Source organism: Cucumis melo, chromosome 6 (assembly GCF_025177605.1).
Source record: "Cucumis melo cultivar AY chromosome 6, USDA_Cmelo_AY_1.0, whole genome shotgun sequence".
Taxonomy (NCBI): Eukaryota; Viridiplantae; Streptophyta; class Magnoliopsida; order Cucurbitales; family Cucurbitaceae; genus Cucumis; species Cucumis melo.
Genome location: NC_066862.1, coordinates 5,494,366 through 5,515,377, shown reverse-complemented (window position 1 = coordinate 5,515,377; position 21,012 = coordinate 5,494,366). Strand labels below are relative to the sequence as shown.

The 21,012-nt window shown below is 28.7% G+C and overlaps 1 protein-coding gene across 17 annotated transcripts; it reads right to left on the bottom strand.

Annotated features, from left to right (window-relative positions):
• Positions 1-7,234: 7,234 nt before the first annotated feature.
• Positions 7,235-20,762, bottom strand: LOC103483900 (transcription factor bHLH147-like). Of its 17 annotated transcripts, none has more exons than XM_051086196.1 (10): positions 20,655-20,724; positions 20,437-20,493; positions 20,093-20,197; positions 19,577-19,819; positions 18,152-18,259; positions 15,906-16,008; positions 14,817-14,882; positions 14,535-14,607; positions 8,625-8,733; positions 7,235-8,312 (listed from the first exon to the last, which is right to left on the bottom strand). In XM_051086196.1, exon 10 carries the CDS (start codon positions 8,167-8,169, stop codon positions 7,531-7,533), a length of 639 nt encoding a protein of 212 aa, XP_050942153.1. In that variant the 5' UTR covers positions 8,170-8,312; positions 8,625-8,733; positions 14,535-14,607; positions 14,817-14,882; positions 15,906-16,008; positions 18,152-18,259; positions 19,577-19,819; positions 20,093-20,197; positions 20,437-20,493; positions 20,655-20,724; the 3' UTR covers positions 7,235-7,530. The 17 variants fall into 17 exon arrangements, 16 of the variants coding, with proteins under 16 accessions (XP_050942153.1, XP_050942155.1, XP_050942157.1 ...); XM_051086198.1 differs by having other exon boundaries at positions 20,137-20,197; XM_051086200.1 differs by having other exon boundaries at positions 19,577-19,795; positions 20,137-20,197.
• Positions 20,763-21,012: the final 250 nt, after the last annotated feature.

Here is a 21,012-nt window from a genome sequence, read left to right as displayed (position 1 = left end):
GCAAAATTTATCAATAATAGGCTCTATACTCCTATTAGTGGTGTGGTATTGTTTGATTCCTACTAATAATATGGTATTATTAGTAATAGACTTTCCAAATTCAATCCAAATTTGGATATATCTACAAATTCTTATACAATTTATTATTTCGGTCTAATCGCTATATTTGCAACTTCCAATCTTATAAACAATAATATTATTTTAGTTTTTTTATTTCTTTTCGTTTCTAGTCAATTGTAAATAAAAAAAAAAACAAAAACAAAAACAAAACAAGATTTTAAAACTTTCTCAAATTGGTTGAAGATTTTTGAGTTTACTCTCAATTGATTTGCTTTTTTTTTTTTTCTTTTTTTTTGACAAATTTGGTTACATAATCTTTCTTTATAAGACTTTATCACATGATTAAAAAGCAATATTGCTCCTAAAGGGACATTAAAGATAGGGCAACTAAAGAATGAGGTTTCTTAAACTTTATACCTAACTTAGCATACAAGCATATTTATTATTTAAAATGTTTTTTTTTTAAATGGAAAATTGAATGGTTTTTCTCTAAATAAAACAAAAGGTGTTAAACTATTTGGAGTTTGAATTTGTACTTTGTTCCAATTTTATTTCTATTTTTTATATGTACTTTTTAAATATGGAAAATTTGTCAACTAACATGATTAGTGTTAAGAAAATGTTTAGAGATTGAATTTGATATTATAATCATTGGTTATTAGATTGTGAGTTATGATAATTTGTATTGAAGGTGCAAACTATTTCAATATAAATATAAATATAAAATATTAAACACGATATAATAAAAAGAGAAAATGTTGATAATAAATAGTAAATATTATAACAAAAGAGCATTTAAATATTTGATATTGTAGATTATAATAATTGGACAATTATTATAACCAAATATCCAAAACATAAACGGTGAGCTATAATAGTCCACTATACTAACTTGAACTTGAAATGGCCCAAATAGCTATTTACATATATTTTTCGTTTTATTTTAATCAATATATTTTTAATAAATTAAGATTAATAGTTTAAAGTTGTTTTTCAAAATCAAAGTTGGTTCAATAAAAATAAAAACAAAAATGAAACCTGTACTAAAAAAATATATTTTACACACACATATATATAGAAAATCGTAATATATTTTTATTATTATTCTTTTGAAAATTAATAATATCTGTAAATACTACTTTCAATATCTACTCTAATTATTGTAATGACTAAAATTTACCATTTCAAAGTATAAATATCAACGTCTACTAATAAAATATTAAAAATATTTATAAAATATAACAAGATTTTAATTTCTGTTAACGATAGAAATTAATAAATACCAACATACTTCTGTCGATGTTGTCTTCGATAAAACTTTATCATTGTATATCTTTAATAGAATCTAAAATCATGCTATATTTTAAAAGAATATAAAATTGTGCTATATTTTGTAAACATTTTTATTTATTTTATTATTTTAAAAATATATAATCAAAATACTATTTTCATTTCTTTATTTCGAGAGTTATGAATAACATTAAAAAATATGGCAAATTTTTCAAATAGGATATATAGAATTTGATGAATTTTTCTATATTTTGTAAATAGTTTCAATATTTTATTATTTTTTCAAAAGTCCCTTTGAAATATGTATATAATTTCAATCATTCTTAGTTTAGGTTTATTTGGGTAATTATTTAATTTAATTTACAAACAATTTTTTCACCCTCGAATTTCTTGATTTGTTAATCATTTTTAGATCAATATTTTCAAAAACTAAGCTAAAATTTAAAAACTAACAAAAAAAAAAAAAGCTTTTATAATATTATTTTTATTTTTAGAATTTAACTCTTATATCTAAGAAAGATACCATTGAGGATGAATATCTAAAAGTAAATAGATTTAAATTTCTAAAATATAAAAACGAAAGACTTAATTATTAAAAACAATTTAATTTAAATTGATTGAGAAAAAACAATAGCAACAGATTTAATAGTATTATAATGTAAAAAATATTTACAAAAAAATTATAGTTAAAAAGGGTAATAGGTAAATAAAAAATAAATAAAACCCTAAAAAAGTAAAGAATAATTAATGAATAGTATAAGAAAAATTTTTTGTTTTACTTTTATTGGTTGGGTGGCCTCACATGGTGGCAAGCCAAGGGCAGCTCACCTCAGCTCTCACATGGACAAAAACAAAAACAAAACAAAACACAATTTTCAAGTTTCCAAATTAAATTACAAAAAATTAGAAAGGTGGGGATTTGCTTACGTGGCCAAAAAGGTGGAAACTATGGGTCCCACGTGTTTCCTTGTGCGATGACATGTCACATGGCCCTTCATCATTTCCCCTAATTACCATTTCTACAAAACCTTATTTCATTATTTGTATTATAAGAAAAAAGAAAAAAAAGTAAAAATATATGTTTATTTGAAAGCTTGAAAATATATATATATATATTATTTGAGGTAACACTAAGGTGGGGAAAAATATATTAAATTTATTTAATTTTTAGGCTGACTAGGCAAAAAGTGATATTCTTGGCAAAGAGGAGAGATAGGAAGAAGATGTGAGAGAGAAGGAGAAGATGATATAACCAATATTATGAATATTTAGGGTTTGTTTGGGGGAAGGAAAGGAATAAGGGGGAAAAAGAATAAGAAAAATGACGGACTATGAAAAGAAAAGATTATAATAATTCTTGTTTTGGGAAGGAATAAGTGGAAGAACTATTTATAATACTTGTTTGGGAAAAGAATAAGTGGGAAAGAATAGGGTCTCGGTATTTCATAATCCTTTCGTTCTATTTTTTTTAAGTTATGTTGTTTTATTATAACTTTTTTTATTTTTATCACGATTATTTTTCATCATTTTTAACTAAATATTTGAGTTTATGGTCAAAATTCAAAAGAAAAAAAATATAAGTTTTCAATTTTGTTTGTTAGTTCTAAGAAATTGGGACATGAATTTTTTAAATATAGATAACAAAATACATAGATGATCGTATGTTTACGATTGATTGATGAATTTAATTTTAAAAAATCAACAAACAATTTACAATCAGATAAAACTTAAAAAATAACTACAAATTGGACTGATATTAATTTACGTGTATTTTTTCTTAAAAAAATTAAGAATAATCACAAAACCCGTGTGTGTTTTTTTATACCATTTTTTATTGGAACGTTTTTAAACATGATAAAATAAACTAAATTATTAATAATATATAACAAATTTTTGGATTCTATCACTAATAGATACTGACAAACTTATCTTTCTATCTATCAATATGATTAATAGAAGCATATCAGTGTCTAATGTAATATTACTTTAACCCTTTTGATATAAATTGCAAATTAATCTAAACATAAATATAGTATAGGTTATTAATTAAAAGAAAAATCCCAATCTAAAAAATAAAAAGAAAAGAAAAGAAATAGAAAAGAAGTATATAATTACATAAAAGGCCAACATTTGAATGTACAAAGCTTCCAATCTCAAACAAACAAATTGAGAGTGACAACCATGGGCAACCGTCCGTGTGCTCTTTAATGCCCCTTCCCGCCCCCTCCCCCTTCCCTCACCCTTACGATTGCGATTGCGAGTTTATGGACTGTCACTTTTCATCACACATCGGTTTTGCTGTCTAGTTTAGACCATATGGTAAATTTTCTTTTTGAAATTTTGTTAATAAATTTGATACTGGAATGATGATGGTTCACAATCAAAAACAACCTCTTTTGAAAAATCATGTGACTATGATCACATGGTACATTGACATATATCTTTATCTAGTTGGGAGAAAATTGGTGTTTTACTTGGCTCCATTCTACCACCACATTTAGGCATGATTTTCTTTTGGTTTTACTATTCTTTCTTAGTCACTCTTCTCTCTTGTCATTTTCTAAGGTTGATAGAAAAAATGAGAATCCTACCATCATTCATTTCATATTTTATATCCACAACTTCCATAGTGTATATGTATATATACACATATATATATATATATGTAGATCTTATAATAATTAAACAAAACTCCAAAAGTAATTAAAGACTTATTTAATATGTAATCTAAAATAGATATGTGGAATTAAAGTTGCTTTTGGTAGTAGATTATAAAAAATGGATCGTAACTGACCATCATTAAACATGTATTCGATATAATACAATAGAATTTGTGTGTATATTATATATATATATATATATATACTATTTTAACAAAAGTTTACAACATAAAATACTATATTCTATGCCATTATTAATTTCATTTTCTAAGAGTGGTTTGACTGCTTCTGATTTTCGAACAAGCCATTAATGAACGACTTCATTGGTGCATGCAAAAACAAAACATATATCACTAAAAAAATACTAATGATGGAAAGCGTGCTAGATCCTTGATAGTTTCACGATACAGAGACCAAAAACTTTTAAAAGGTGGATAAACACCAAGTATAGAAATATTATGTTTAATGCGAGGGTGTGTTTTAGACGTTTTTCTTTTCTTAGGTTATATTTGGTTTTGGTAATGTGAACTTTTAGATTATTTGAAGTAAATTTCGATACGATATTGATTTAGAGAATAATATGAATTCAATAACTGTACATTATGGTTTGATATCAATAAGTTGTTGAAGATCCCAAAAGTATTATTTGGACAAAAGAAAATTATTACAAATCAAGAAATTAGAAAAAGGGAAGTAAAAATCAATAGCTTTAAAACTTTTGTTTTACTTGTGAAATGCCCACATTTATTCTCTATATTTGAAATTGGGGTTATCTTTTATATATATATATATATAGATAGATAGATATAGAGAGATATCACTTTAATTTTATTAAGCATGTGATGGGGTTTGAAAAATTAGAGAATCCCTTTGGATTTAACACCACCTTCAAGTAACAAAACAGTGATAAAGAAAGAGACTTTCATCATTCTCCACAACAACAACCCAACAACATTACAATTTACACACACATTTCTAATTATATATATATATATATATACACACATATGTTCACTCATTTTGTCTCATTGATTAAACTATGGTCCAATTGAATAGAAAATATCTAGAAATATTTTCCTAAATTTTTATAGAGCAAGATATTCAAACTTCTTGATTGAAAGAATTAGGTTCAAATTAGACTTAGATTCAAAGAAAAATATGTACTACGATATGTGATTTAAAAAAAAAAAAAAGAACTACAGAGGAATTTGAACTATGGGCTCTTTTAGTTATTTATAGTAAGTTTGCTTCTAGTTGAAAAGAAAACTAATATTACATTCTTAAATTCAATTTCTTTTTAATTTAATAATAGTATTACATTGAATTTAATAATGATGTTTTATCAACAATGTACTAGAGTGCTTGTTTAGAATACATTCTTAAATGTTTGATTAAAAAAAAAATCATTTTTTCTATATGGCTTGTATTTTAAACAATTTTATTTTATCAAAATAGGTTAAAGAAAAAATAGTTTTTTTAAAAAATATTTTTTTGTTTAAGTCAATCCAAAACAGAGGACTGAAAAATCACCAAATTGACATGTCCAATTAATGAGATAATGGGTGAAGATTTTTCTTCACGAAAAGTCGCAAAAAATTGTTTGATGCGTCGATGTATTGACAAAAATATCGTCAAAATATCGTGGATAGATTGGCCGAATATCATGTGGATTTTTGGTGAAAATTTTGAGAAATATAAAATTTCTTCCCTTTTTTGGAATATCATTTTTCACCTCAAAATCTTAATTAAAATTGTGTATTTATTTATTTTTTCAAACACCAACATATTCCAATTTATTAAATTGAAATTCTACCTTTACTAAAATTCCAAAATCCAGACAAAATATCAACATATTTAAAAATAAGCATTACCTTTAATTTCCAAAATCGATTGCCAATTTATTCCAAAATCTTCTCTCAATTTTAATCCAATGTTTGCCTTTATTAAATTGGATTAACATATATTAACCCTGATTTTTACTTTTCTCACTATCCAAATTCTCATTAAAAAAAAATAATAACAATTTGAAACAAAATAACATATATCAAGATATTCACCTCTTTCGAAATATTTCTATTGAATTTCGACGTAATTTTACTATCAAAGATTTCATTTCTAAGAAAAATAATTTAGAAATTTTTAAGAAAAACAATTTAAAATTAACATAGAGAACTTAATGACCACGTCTAGTTTGGACAATTATTATGAACATGATAATATATACCTATCACAATAGTAATTATGGTTACTCTTATGGTAGTTATATAGTTATTCAACCGATTAGGGTTTTTGCAATTATACTAGTGGATGATGTAGCACATAGTTTACACATGAAAACCACAAATTATTCATGAAATCGATAGAAAACTCATACTCATAACTTTTATATATTATCTACATTTCTTTGGACATCCTCATCAAGATGAAACATGAGTTAATCCAAGATATTCTTCTATATTGTAGCATTAGAGTTGATGTTGAGACTCACAGATTACACACCCTCCGATTATGTTAAAAACTTTAGCCATACTATTACTTAAGAAAAAATATTATCATTACCAAATAAATTATCTAATGTTGGACTAATAATTTGCTAAACCAAATCTTGTATTTTACTTTCATTTTGTATGACCTAAACTCTGCTAATTAACTAAGTTCATAATCATTTTAGGTCTTTACTATCATCTATAATCTCAATCTTTACTATTATCTACAATTTTATTATTGATCATATTTGTCTTCTAATTATCGATTCAAAAACTAAAAATAATTACTATTCTAAAAATATACATCTTTTATTTTAAGTTACAAATATTTATACCGATAATGATATTTCGATCCTTGGCATGTTTTAATAGTGCCTTTAAAAGCATCCGGTAAAATCGGAAGGATTCATAGACAAAGAATATTGCATTTCAATTAAAAACTAGCCGAAGTCTTCAATTACACACTCTATATTAGAAATAATAGTTAACATTTTATCTTCCAATGAGAAAAAATGGTATCTTTACTAAACTTAATCAATCTAAAATTCCATATAATTTTCATCCAAACTTTCACATAATAAAAAACAAAATAACCATTTGAATTAAAAACTTTTATTATAATATATATAGAGAGAGAGAGGGAGAATCATATGCAACAAAATAATATATTGTGCTTTTAAGGCAGATTAATAATGTAAACGAGAAAAGGGATTTTATGAGAATAAAAAATAGCCATAGTTTGATCAATAAAAAACTTTCTTCATCGGTAAGGAATCTAAAACATAAACAGACCTCAATTTCACCGGAGACTCATCTCTTTTTCTTGAACTTCATCTGAATTTACATTTTATCCAGATTCCCATACTAAAATTGTAATTGCATGCAGCAAATACAAGAAATCGATATAATATATATAGATCATATATATATATATATATATTTGACAAGAAATTACTGGCAGAAGAGAAGCAGAGAGGGGGAAGAAAATGGATTTCTTCTTGGGAAGAAATTGATCAGAAAAAGTGTGTGTTTAATCAGGTAGAAGATGGAGAGATAGAAGAATCGATACCAGAAGAAGATGAAGAGGAGCTTGAAACCAAGTTGACTATGGCACTCATGACTCGGATCTGCATCTCCAGAGCTGGAATATAATCGGTTACTTCATCTAGAATCACCGGCAGCGGTTGTTTCCGGCAGCCGGGAACTAGCCGGCCGAGAAGCCGGACTTTTCTCTGTACAGTTGGTAATCCTTTTCCTCTCAACCGTAAAACGCTAACGCTCGGCTTCTTCGTACGGCTGTTTCCCATCACACGCGCTTTCTGTTTATTGTGTTTTCGAAACTTGAGCTTGAGACGGTTCGTTAAGATTGCTCTGCTCCACCTACTTCTTCCTTTCGCCGTCATGGCTAAAACCGTATCGGAAGCCTCCCGCACCGCTCGGCCACGCCGAGGCGTTTCGTTTGGTGTTGGCTCGGGAGAACTGATCCTGACCTGACTCAAGGCGCGTAACAGCTTCGAAGAGTAAACTTGATGTTGAGCTTGTGATTTCCACTTGATTTGATCCTGATCTTGACGATCATCTTCTCTTGTCGCTTTCTTCTTCTTCTTCTTTCTTGAAGAATCACGCGATCGTTCAGAACTCGTCACAGGATTCAGAATCAGAGACGACGCCATTAAAAAATCACCACACACGACACACCCAATTCCAATTCAAGATATTCTCACTGCCGTAACTACCAAAACCTTTTTACTAAATTATTCCACAACGAATCCCGTACGGACTGCCTTCTTCACCTCACAGATCAAATCCAATCCTCCTAAAAAAAGAAGCAAAAAGAAAAAAGACACAAAAAACGTAAATTCATCGATTCAACAAAACAAACGAAGAACAACAGAAAGCAATTCCGTTTCATTGAAAACAACAATTAATCAAACACAAACTTCATACAAAGAATCAACGGAAACAAGAGCAAACAAACAGAGGAGAAGAAGCAATGGAATCAACATCGTGAGAGTAAAACCAAAGAGAGAAAGCAGTAGATGAACCAAAAATCAATCACAATGAAGCGCAAAAGGAACAAAACAGTAATAGAAAAAGGGAATTAAAATCCGATGAGAATTAAAGATACCTGTGACGGCGAGAGAAGAGAGAAATGAAACGGAGTATTAGAGAAGAACGGTGGCAGAGAGGGAGAGAGAGAGAGAGAGAACGGAACGGAGTTTGTTGAGAGGAGCCGACTGTGAAATGGGGAGAGAAAGCGGGAAGGGAGAGAAGAGAGGTTATAAAGGGAATTAAAAAGATAAGAGAACGGTTTTGATTTTTCCTTACAATAATAATAATAATAACAAATAATTATTAATGTACAAATGAAAATGAATTAAATTAAGAATGCATTAATAATCAATCTAATTTATTTAACTTCAAAACTTTGAATTGACTTATAGGGGTTTGGCTAATTGTGGGTGCCCAAGGTGAGCGGGCAGTTAGTAGTTACGGTGGAAAACTTTTTAGGGAGTACGCCCGGGGTTGGGTTGCATGTGGCCTCATGCCCCACTCCCACTCCCACTCCCACTCCCACTCCCCTGCCACACCCCCCGCCCCCCATCAAACTTCCACTTTACATACAATCTCTCTTTATTTTCTTCTTCTCTCTTTTTTACAACCAAATTACTTTCCTATTAATTTTCCAAACCACAATTCTGCTTATTCATTCACTCTATCATCATATAATTCTTAAAAAAATTTCTGTATATTTTGATTGGTAGTGTTATTTTTTAAAATATCTCAATTATAAATTTAGTTTCTAATCATATATTTACTTCTATTAAATATTTAGTTTTTAAATTTGTGTCGGTTTAATTTTGCATTTTCTTGAAATGTTATTTTCAAACATAGCAAAACGAACCAAAATAATTACAAAATATTGTAAAATCTCACTGTTTATGTACAATAGATAAAATAATAGTATATCACATTCTAGATGAATTGTGATTTTTTTCTATATTTGTAAATATTTTCAAATGTTTGACCATTTAAAATAAATTTTTTATCTAGAAAATGATTTATTCTAATAGAACATTGAAATTTCAATTAGATTTCTAAGTATGGGAATTTAAAAAAAAAAGGATAACTAATCTATTAAATCTATCAAATAGATAGGCCAAATTTAAAAGTGAAAATTTAGAAAAAAAAAAAAAGCTAATAATTTAAAATTTATTGGATACGAAATTAAAAATGATAAAAAGACATAAGTTTTTTTTTTGTCAAATTAAATATAAATTTGAAAATTCAAATACTGAAATAGATTCCATATTAAGACACCATAGAACGTGTAATCTAAACAGAGTTTAAGAGGCTCTATAATCCTATTTCATTCTTTCTTCATATTTGTTATTTTAATGGATTCCGATATATTTTAATCTTCTAAATTCAAGTTTTGTTTTGATTTATCAATCTACAAACCTAATTTAACAAGAATTTTGTTTTTTTAGAATTGACCAAAAAAATCACTAAACTAATTAGTAAGTTAATTAGGAGATTGAAAGCAAAAATTTTTAATACAAGTTCAAAAACTATACAAGTTCGAACAAACAAAATTTTGCGACTTCACAATCTATTAAGAACTTAAATGCAAAATAAAATATCTCACAAAAGTTAAAGAATAGAATATTAACTTCAAATCTTATTTGATCTCGAAAGAGATGTGAAAGAAGAAGGGAAAAAAAAAAGATCAAGCACAATTTATAAAACTTGGTTATTAAAATCCTAAATTAGCACCATTTTAACTAACGTATTAATGGTCTTGAGAATTCCTATTCATTAGTTCAAAAACCTAGGTAGAAACATACTATACAATTGCAAAAATTGACATTATACTCAATAAATAAGACATTAATTATTATTCAATTCAATACTTCAACTCAACAATCCTCTAACTAAAAGAAAGACTATCATCAAATATATCCAAATTAAGTACTTTTTCATTCAAGACTAGCGTAGAACACTTGTTAATCAATTCAAAAATTGTTCTACACCTGAAACAAACTCCTAGAGTATCTCATTTATATCTTCTGTACAACTACGAACTTTCAAGAAAAGAAAAAACAACAGAAATTCGTAAAGCATTGTATACCCTTTAAAAAAGAAAAGAGATTAAAAGGGAAAAAAAAAGGCCCAAAAGAATGAGAATAATGTGAAGAGAAAAAAAAAAAAAGGTGAGTATTACATACCCTCATATCTTTAAATACATGTTTAGAAAAAAAAATAAAGTCAATGAAAATTGAATGTTGGGTAATGTAACACTCAATAATTTGTCACAGATTAAACATTGATTTCAATCACAATATATATTTCACCCATGTGTAATAGAGGTTTAATCATTGAAGAAAATCATCTCTCTAGGCAACAATAAAGCCATGAAAAGTGGGATCTTTTTAATTAATTATTTAGAATTAATATCAAGGTACTTTTCAACTACATTATTGTAAAAAAAAATAATGTGGGACAATTTTATGCATTTAATTTCAAACATTAAAATCCGTTTAAAAACAAGTGATATCATGTCAAATGGGTTAAATTAACGATACTAAAGACTTGTCGATTTACTATCTTTTGAATCAATATATATTTTATATTTGCCAAAATAAAATTGTCGTTAAAAATGAAACAACGAAATACTTCGATTGAGTGAAATTTTTAAGCGCTTAAAAAGTATTTTTAAAATCTTAAAAAATCATTTCAAACCCCTCCTAAAACTAAACTCAATCAATCAAATGTAAGAATCTAAATCAATAATTATTCGATTAAAGATAAGTATAACACGTAGTTAATCTCGAATCTAGATGCATTTTCAATACGAATTATTACATTTTTGTTTAATTTAGGCTACTTTACTCATTTCCAACAATCTACTTTCTCCTAGCATGTGCTAAATCAACCAATATTTGTTAATGTCATGGCATAGCATTGTTGAACTATACATGATCACTATTCAAAGTTCAAACATTGCAACTAAAACTTTTAAAATTGAAAATATTCCGATTTTGACTTTTTTAAGCGCTTAAAAAAGTGTATTTCAAACTCTTAAAAATTCAGATGTCATACTCTAGATCAGTAATTTAACCAAAGATAAATCTACCACACAATTAATCTCAAACAGTGAGTCATTCTCAAACCTATGTTGTTCCTAAATTTTTGTTTAATCTAAACTACTTGACTCTCTTCAATCTACTTTCTCTATCATGTGCTTAAATCAACCAACATTTGTCAAACAATCATATCAGACCATCGTTAAGCATCATGAACTACACAAAATCACACTTCAAAATTCAAACACAAAACTAAAACTCTTTAAAACGAGATAAATTAAATACATGATTGAATAACTTTTTAATAGTGTAAAAAAACATTAAAACCCTTGAAAAACTATTTCAAATGCACCCTAAACAAATCTACCACATTTCCTTGATCTATCGGTTGTTCCTAAATTTGCATTTAATCTAAACTACTTTACTCGATCCAACAATTTCCTTTCTCCTAGCATGTGCCAAATCAACCAATACTTATCAAATGATCATGTTAGGTCATTAGATAAACACCATTAACTAAACAAAACCATTCTCCAAAATTCATACAAAAGTAAAATAAGTAAATACTTAAACCAATGGATTTTAAGGTTTAGAAATGTAGAAGTAAAAGTCATTTCAAACACATCTGGAAGTAAACTCAAAGAATCAAAAGTGAAAATCTAAATCAATAATTGAACAAAAAAGAAAAGGCAAATGGTACACATAGTTAATCTAAAATCTAGAGTCATTTCCAAAATCTAGCTATTCCTAATATAATATATATATGTATATATATTTTCCCTAAAAAGGACCTATGGGAGAGGCGTAGAGGGTAGGAGAGTGGGCGTGCCGGCAAGAGATAGGGGAAAAGGAATCACCACTGGGGGAATTTGGGTACCACTAATTGAACAAAACAATGCAAAGCAAAGCAACCAAAAAGATAAGAAAAGAAATTTATTTTTCTAAATATTTTAATTCCGTGCAATGATTATTGGTAGTGGAGGTGTTCATAAATATATATATATATATATATATATATATATATATATATATATATATATCAAAATAAAATAATAATAATAATAACAATAAAGTAAAAGGAGGATGCATGTGCAATGTGGGTCGGTTTTTATTTATTTATTTAAAGAGGGCTTGGTTTCGTATTTGTTGGTGTTTTGGAGTTTTGCTACTTTAAGAGATGGAGACAGGTATGCTCCACATTTCCTGCCACTACCACCTTTGTCCTTTTCCTCTTAACATATTTCTTTATAGGGAAAAATATTTCATGTTCACTAACTGCCTTTTGCTTTGTTTACCCCAATATAATGGTTCTAATTTTTTAAAGGAGGGAGGTCCAAGTCCAAGGCTTAGAAGAATGAATACAAACAGCTTGGCTTCCCACTATATTTCTCCAATTTGAGATTTCATTTGTATTATGGTCAACTCACTAAATAATGAGAATTTGGATTGCCTCCAACATTGGTTATTGTTGGGATCAAGAAACTTAGAAACAAAAAGTCTGAGCATAATAATGTTGGTTGCGTTGGGAATATATTAGTTGCTGCCTTCTTGTACTGTGCATATATTGGAATGAGTTTTTCAATTGTTTGGATATAAAAGGGGGTGGTTGTTTGATAATGTAGAAAGAAGAGAAGTATTTATGTAATTTTGAATTATTTCTAAGGGTAAACTTGGTAGTGAGAAGTGTTTTTAAGAGGATAATTTAATATTATTTTCTTTTTTCTTTTTAGTTTTTAAAATTAAACTTGTAATCACTACTTAATCTTATTAATCCTATTACTCCTATGCATTATTTTGTTTTGTTATTCACTTTTTAGCAAGTTTTTTAAAAAGCTAAGTTAAGTTGTGAAGACTAGAAAAAAAAAACGATACTTAAAATCTTTTGCTTTTTGGTTATAAAATTTTTTTGAGTTCAAATGTTTTCATAAAAAAAATATGAAAACTATCACAATGTTCAAAAAAAGAAAAAGAAAGAATCATTTGATTTTTAAAAATTTAAACTTATAAACTTCTATGTTTTATAATCTTTGTATTTTATTTAAAATGTCAAATTAAGGTTTGAGAATTAAAGAAATAGTTTTAAAAAAAATTAAAATTAAATTTGTGTATTTTTTAAACAAAAATGAAAACCATAATTAAGAAAGGTAAATTTTTTTAAATATAACAAACTACTCAAATATTTACGATCCGTGTAACTCTGTCGTTATTTTTTTTCTATTGTCTTTCTTTTTTTTTCTTTTACCAAAAATCTTAAAAAATAGTACCAAAAGAATTTTTAAAAATTTCTTTTAGCCCCAATCTAAATTTTGAAAAGAAAGTAGTCAAAGATTAACATGTAGCCAAATCTAAATCATACCAAACAATAACTAAATCTAAACGATCGTGTATATTGTTGATGGTTAATATTGTTGGCATGTGACCTTTTTTCGTTTTCAGAAATATCCTATACATCGTAAAAATTTTACTATTATATTTTCGAAAAGACAAAAAAAAAAGGGAGAAACAACCAAAAGTTTGAATAAGAAAATCAATACAAATTTTTGTGATGTATGGTCAGATTTTGAAGTTTTTAAAAATACTTTTCTTTAGCCTCATTTGAAAAAAATACTTGAAAACGAAATTAGAAGTGCTAATTTGTGTGGACTAAAAATTTTATGCCAAAATGCCTCCTAAGTGAGAAAAGAAGAGAACTTTTCAAATAATAATAAATAAAGGTGAAAAAGAAGAGAGTGAAAGTTGTGGGGAATGGCAACCAGAAGCTAGAGAGAGGGCTAAAAGGTGTGTATATGTGTTCATATCATTATGTTTTAGGCCACTTCTCAATTCCTAGAGTCTCCACAAAAATCATTTTTGCCATGTGTAATCGCTTCACCTTTTTTATTCTTCTTCAAGGATAGCCATATGAGAAACCCATTAGATATAAAGCTGATACGTAATATAAATTAAATTACCTTAAAAGACGAAGATCATCATGGTGTGCCAGAGAGACTGCCTCCCTTGGTTGAAACACTACAAAAGCCGCAGCTGAAAGACAAAATGAAATTCATTAATCAATCAGGACCATTCTATTTTTAGAATAATCAAATGTGAATCTAGCTAAAGGCCTCTTTGGGGTGGTAATTCGCTAATGTCTTCAAACAATGATTCAATAGTCGTAAAGAAAAGAAACATTGGACTATCAATTCTATATCAGATACCAGTTGAGAGCATCATAGACCTAAGAACTCAATTACCTCCTTCTGAGAATGGCATTGGGGTGAAAAACTCCGGTCATCAAAGATAAGTTAAAAACTTCAATCCTGGAAACTTTATGTCATTAATATCCTTCTCCATAAGAAAATTTAAAGAAATCTCAGGAATTGGCATGAAGTAATATCAGAAAGATACTTCAAAAACAAACTCCATAAAATTTGACTCCCACGGTCTCATGTATAGTGGCTTTGTGCTATGAATGACCATAAATTTCTCATGTTCAAAAAAGACTGTACAACTTGATGACAAGGTCATTAAGTAACTTTTTTCAATCAGTTCAAGCAAAATCTAAGAAGTGGAAAAAAATTATTGAAGATTCTTCAACCAACTACCTAAAATCCTGTCAAGGAAGAAAACAAATTCGATGGATAGAATGAAAATCTTGTCTATTCCAGATCGGTCATGCTCATGAGATGTACTTCCAACTGAAGGAAAGACTAAAGCAAGTAGTAAGAAAACTTTTTGCTAATTCTTACTTCAATCAATTATTCAAAATGCCATAAGGTAGTGATAGGAAGAGGATATAGTTTCATACTATTGAAGGACTAATTTTTTAACAACAACCATACTTCTTAATTGATAACTATTGAAATAAGCTCAGCTACAGATACAGCCAACTTAAATTATCACAATAACAAGCGTAGAAAACTCAATGACCCAATAAATCCAATCAACTCTGTACAAACCATTTGCCTTGAGTTGGGTAAATTTTGTTTTTGAATCAAATAATCGATCGAACCTCTTCAGATATAGTGTCTGTGGATTCTTCTAAAATTAATTAAAAGTAGAAAAAGAACCAACCCGAATTTACTAATTAACCAATATCTCCTTTTACTTGCCATTACTTGGTTATGTCTCCCTTAAATCATCTCATCCAATCAACTCTTTTGGATGCTCTTTCATTCTCCAATAATTGCTAAGATCTAGTTTGTCCAAATCTTTTGAGTATTATTGTTCATACATAATATATGATATAAAACTACTTCTACTTCAAATTATAGAGACATGCCAGTTCATTCAGAAGATACTATCTTTTTTCCTTGCAAAATTTTAAACTAAATCATACTAACCAAAAAGTAAATGATTCTGTTGGTTGAAAGCTCATGTCATTTACTTAATTCGAGGTCATTTTGAGCTAAATCCACAATGTCTCTAAATCTGGCCCAAGCAAAGCTACAAACACACCAAACCACAGTAAACAAAGTTAGTAAGTTTTCAATCAAGTTTATGAACATTATTTTTGGATCAATGAGAATTTAAAAAAGCTTTGCAATTTTGTTTAATGATTGGAACCACGAGCACTTCTGAGATAAGAAAACTACGGATTATCCGTATATAAATTTTCACAACTAATAACTATTTAAATGTATCCTATTCAATCTGGACCCTTGTTTTAATGCAAAGTGAAACAAAGTAGTTCACTAGTTCCTAAAAGTCTGCTTCTTCTGCACGCATTTCAGTACCACCTAGTCGGTGGATATACCTGATCAATTCGTTCATACAAAGTACGATAGACATCTAGCTTTCAAGGTGTTTACTTTACCATTCGTAACTTTTGTGGATTACACCAAATCATCTATCTTTAATGATAAAGAAAAACACTTCCCAACCTTTCCCAATTATCATAATCCCATGGCCAGTCAACTTGCTTAACGTCATCTAATTCATTACAGTGATTGAACAATCAAATATCAAGTTAATCAACCTAAGTATTTCAATCTAAGAAACATGGATGGGGCATAGCATATATATATATATCCAAATACTTGCCTCAGATTTGGACACTCCAATACTTACTCAACATGTATCGGATACTCGATACTCGTTAGCACAATAACTACGCGTTAGATACTAGTGGTATGAAACTCAAATAGGTTTCAACATTGAACATTTGTTATGTACTAGACAAACACAATGATATAATATAGGACCAAAATAATAAATTTTGAGAGCAAAACAAATCAAATTGATTATTTAGATATAAAGCATAGACTTATTGACTTTGATTTTCTTTCTAGTATAAAAATGATACAAATATTTTTAGAAATGTGCATTTTAATAAAGGTGACCTTGTCATGTTCATCACTACTTGAGGTTGAATTTGTCTTATGTATCGGATTCATGTTTTTCTAAATTATTTGATGGTTTAATAATACAAATTCAAAATCAAATCAGTGTATACTGTTTCAAGAGCCATCTTAAAGGAACACAAGCAAATTATCAAGTTTAGAAGGTTCAACAAATATAATCTTCATGAATTTATTGTATTTTGAATTTTCTTAAAATTTGTTTAGTTCAAAAAAGCCAGTTTAAAATTATTAATTAACAGATACTTTTCTCTTGTGATAAAATCACACATGCTTTTATCTTAATTTCAATTCATGTCCTACGATATTTTAATCTTCAACGATTCTTTTTTATTGTAACTATTCCTTTTTTGTTGTATATGTTTTTATGGAAAATATTTTTACATTAGTTAGTTGATCTCAATTTAGACTTTTAAAGATCTGTAAATAGATTACCGAAGTCATTAATAGTTTCATTACTTTTTTACGCATTGCTCTAACAAATGGTTCGAACACCATAGCCGATTCTACCCAAATAATCTAAGTTAGATTAAATCACGTTCATCACCTAAGACCATTTGAATTTGACAAGTTTCTACCCTAGTTAGACTAGATCTAAAAAGACTTTTTACTTTTTTTATTAATAAGATTTGAACTATAACTTCTTTTTTTTTATGGATGATAAATATCTTAGCTAGTTAAACTGGTAAAAGAAACCCTTTCAACCTATCTAAACCTATAAATGCCCTGTACATAAGCATCAATTAATAAGTTAGAACCAAATGCAATGTCTGGACTCCCCACCAATAAAACTGATGAACGTCACTCAGTAATCTTCTTGCAATTTCAGATGCCTTAATTAAAAAATAAGACGCCAGCGCACTGCACTTTTCTATCCTGATTCTTGCCCGTAAAGGTTTCCAGTTTCTACTTTCCTTTTTTGTGCCAGAAGGCATCATTTTCATTGGTTAATTACAATGTATTCAAATTTACCCGACTTGGAAAGAATAATGTGCAAGTTGACTCCTGCTATGCTATCAATTAATTTGATACATGGCATCAGTTTGGAGACGGAAAAAAAAAGGGAGAGAGAGATCCGCGAAAGGATTCCATCTGCCAATATTCAGATTCTTTTCATTACGCATCAGCATGTGATGCGCAACTATACATCTTGATGGGAAACATCTTATCAATATTTTTGTTACAGAAATAACATGCTATAAGAAAAATTATAGTTGTACCGTACTCACAGTGCAGAAGTTCAAGCTCTCCATGGTGCCTGCATTCTACCATAACGTTTTCGTTGTCTTCCCCTCAAACAGGAAAACTGCCGACTGCCGACTGCCGAGCCTCGTTACCTTTGGCAAAGTCACCAAATACAAAACTCAATTTTCCATTCAAATCCCAACAAAAATAAAATAAATTTCTTGTAAAATGAAAACTAAAGGACTAATTTAAAAACTATATCACTGGAACTAGAAATTAATTTAAAAACTATATCTTTGGAACTAGAAATTACTGATAGCTAGAAAACAACCATAGTTTATTAGGAAACTCAATCAAAGATATTTGAGACAAATTCATCCGATTCTTTAATATGTAAAACTTTAAATACATATTTTCTTCTTCCATTACAATCTTACCTTCCCAAAAAGTACAATCATTTCACAACATTCTAACAAAATTTATTATTATTACTTTTATAAATTGATGCATCCTTTGACTAACTCAATAAATCTATTCATTGATAAATATCCTACAATTAGAATTAGGAAATTTATTGGATAGGACACAAATGTCTTGAATAGTTACTAGTTAGTCATCAAATCAAGATAAGGAAATTTTCATCAGAGAGATCAATTTCATGAGCTTTCGAGTTTTATGATGCTCCAATTAGTCTCCCACTTCACCAACTTTCCAAGACGTAACTAGCATTACAGTATAAAGATAAGCATGAAATTCTGAAATAACAGAAGTCAAGTGGCAATATAAATTCAGAGTTGCTTGCTAATTTTCCAAGAAGCATCATAATCTTGTGCATCATAAGCTATAAAACAGATAAGGGAGAAAAACAAATGATGGAAGTAACATTCTTAAACAAAGAAACTTCAGTTGGTGGGAGATAAATGCTCTTGAAACATGTTATATAGTAAAAGCCAAGTCCATACAATATACAAAAACTCAATATATGGTGCATTGACATGTCCTTTATGGAGCTATGCGATCAAATCTATGAAGCTATACGATATACCAAAAATCAATATATGGTGCATTGACATGTCTCTTACGGAGCTATGCGATCAAATTCATAAAGCTAGCATAGACGCTACTATGGACATCAGTACATTAGAATCAAACTTGTATGGACTAATTCACAAATTTTGTATCCATCGGTTCACTAGTATATAATTCACAATAATACGATTCAGATCACCACAACAACTCAGGAACTTGCGGATGCAGGAAAGTAAAGACACGTGGAAACAAAACAAGAGAAATCAGCAATTTGGCTGATTTGGACTCTAAAGAATAACAAGCACATCTTTGCATAACAGTTGGGAATCGGAAGAGGGTTCAAAGCTAAGCCTTCTGAACCCAATTTAAAAGGAAAATGATTTACTTAGTAAAGATCCAATAAACATCAAATGACTTCATGCAATAAAAGTACGACAAACCTGAATTTACCATCGACACTTCTAGAAGCTTCATAGATTGAAAATCCATATCAAACGGATTCATGACCTGAGAACGACTTTGCCTGAGAAAATCTACCACTACCGGAGCCCATGTTGGGTCCATTCACATCAAATAAACTACAGTTCGTTGGAATACGAACAGCAACTCCGTTGATCACCAGAGGTAGAGACAAAACAAAGGGAGAGCAAAGCTGGAAACTATAAATTTCAAAGTATCAAGTCCTGGAACAGAATAATTTATGACGTCACTGGCAATTTCAATATCTATCCAATCAAACAGTACACTCCAATAGCTTTTATCGATTTCACACTGATTCAACGTTGGCTTTAAAATAAATTCATGAAGCTCAAGGATCAATAGACTCCTCCCTAGGTAACCATGAAATCCATGGTTTATTGAGATGAATTTGACAAACTAGACTAATCCTAACCAACAATCTTTCATAACTATTCGAGACAGAATAAATAACTAACTACAACGATTTACTCACGTACCAGATAGAGACGCCAAGAAGATTCGACCAAGATGGAGAACGTACCAATTTATTCAGCTTCCAGTCGAAATATCATCCAACTTCCTCAGCTTGATTGGCATCAAATCTATGACAGTAACAGAGAAAATTGTGAAATACCACTGATTCTTGTAAAACATAAACAACTTGTCATCAGAAACTGAATAAAATGCAGCAGTTTATTCATGAAACGGAAGGATCAATCAACTCTTTCCTACCAGCCATGAAATTGAAGGTTTATTGAGATAAATTTGACAAACTAGACTAATCCTAACCAAAAATCTCTTATAGCTACTCGAGACAAAACGAATAACTACAACGATTTACTCGTTCAGCTTATAGTCGAAATATCATCCAACTTCCTCAGCTTGATTGGCATCAAATCTATGAAAATAACAGGAAATTACCACGGATTCTTGTAAAACATCAATCAACTTGAAATCAGAAACTGAATAAAATGCATTAGTTTCTCTAATTAAACATATTCGATCGGCAGTAAATGAGAGATTCGATAAGAATGCGAAATCGAGAGCGAAGCCGATTACCGAGGAAATGTATTGTAACGAATGCAATTGCCGTCGAAAAGCTTTGGAGATAGTGACTCGTTGGCCCATTGGCGGGAGGATATCAGTTTTTTCCCCCTCACATTAAATATATATTTTCGCATTCAAACGTAACCAAATGAAACAAAATATAATATTTATAAGACAGAAACAAAATTTGTGATTGCTATTCATAATTATAAAATTTATCTACATATTTTATAAATATTTTCATCAAAAAAAATTTTTATTACAATCATTTTCCTTTATTTTAATTTTAAAAAATACTTGCAAAGATAATTGTATTGCTTGGATGAAAAAATATAATAACCAAATTTTAATTAACACTCGTACTAGTAAT

Coding starts and splice junctions, on each gene's coding strand:
- LOC103483900 (XM_051086194.1), bottom strand. CDS start 8,169: ATGGCGTCGTCTCTGATTCTGAATCCTGTGACGAGTTCTGAACGATCG.